Consider the following 1,227-nt stretch of genomic DNA (forward strand, 5'->3'; position numbering starts at 1 on the left):
GGTGCATTGCTTTGTGTGTGATGGAACAGAGGTCAAGTCCATCTTCAACTGGGCGCAGTCTGGGACACGACTCTTTCCCACTTCTCTGCTCGAGTCCGAGGTACTCGGCCACGTCACACTCACCGTCATGACCTAGGCGAGCGCGGGTTGCTGACGCTCTGTGGTGCGCGGAACAGGACAGTGGCACCGTGAACCACCACAAGGTGCAGGTGAACCTTGTGGCCGCTGTTGAGGCCGTGGTTACCGATGGTCAAGGTGAACTGCGCTTGCGCTACTACTCTTCCAACCAACACCCAAGATGGGCCTAACCAACCCTTTCTGTAACTCCAGGCCGCTACCTGGCGGTGAAGGGAGAGAGTGGCAAGTGGAACATCCCCTCTGCGACTATGACGAGACCGCGCCAGTTCAAGCTCGCAGCAGCAGAGCTTATCAGTGCTTCTTCTTCACTTCTTCTGTCGGTGCTTGTGCGGAAATGGTGCTAACACGAATCATCATCGCTCTCAACAAAAGGCGGTATCGTGCTGGAGATGAAAGGCGTGCTCAAGGTGTACTACTTTGCCCCCAATTCCCCCAGCAACCCCAACCCCACCGGGTTCATTAAGGTACAACCTCACCAAGTTGAAGGCTGCCCTCTGTTGTTGCCTGGCTCGTGATGACAGTTCTCTCCATTGCATTGCCAGGTGGTCTTCCTCGCCTCGGTGGCCGAGAAGTTCAAGGACTTTGACTGGAGCAGCCATGGCGGCGCCCAGTGGCTCTCCGCGCAGGAGTGGGCGGAAATGACGACCACTGGAACGCTGGAGAACGAGAACGCCGCACGCCTCGTGGCCCTCGCGCATTCCACCCCGCGTGAGCAAGTGGCGCCTGTGGGAGTCATTGCCATGGAGCTTGAGACGCTCAAGGTTCTGTAGGAGCGAGCAAGGCAAGACATCCGGATGACCACAAAGTCGTCTCGCCAAGGATCAACAACCCAAGATGTAACGGTGTATGAAGCTGTTTAAAGTCGATATCTAGAAAATGATGTTGTTGAAATATGGTGGGTAGCCACGTGTGATAGACGAGCGAGAATCTCTCGTGCTCTCTTAGAAGAGGAAGGAAAGGGGAGTGGCCAGCGAGGCGGCCGACGAGGAGGTGGAGGCGGAGGCCGAGTTGTCATCAGCGTTGGCCGAGACCGAGTTGTCGCCGGCGTTGGCCGAGACTGAAAGGTCATCGAGGTCGCCCGACACGCCG

At 57.1% G+C, this 1,227-nt stretch overlaps 1 protein-coding gene across 1 annotated transcript; it reads left to right on the plus strand.

Annotated features, from left to right (window-relative positions):
• Nucleotides 1-386: 386 nt before the first annotated feature.
• ACA1_122990 (uncharacterized protein) lies at nucleotides 387-908 on the plus strand (the record flags this gene model as incomplete). The annotated part of the gene is made up of 3 exons (XM_004353317.1): nucleotides 387-432; nucleotides 511-602; nucleotides 681-908. 3 exons carry the CDS (start codon nucleotides 387-389, stop codon nucleotides 906-908), a joined length of 366 nt encoding a protein of 121 aa, XP_004353369.1.
• Between the last annotated feature and the right edge of the window lie 319 nt (nucleotides 909-1,227).

The sequence above is a fragment of the Acanthamoeba castellanii genome, assembly GCF_000313135.1.
Source record: "Acanthamoeba castellanii str. Neff unplaced genomic scaffold scf7180000084686, whole genome shotgun sequence".
NCBI lineage: Eukaryota > Discosea > Longamoebia > Acanthamoebidae > Acanthamoeba > Acanthamoeba castellanii.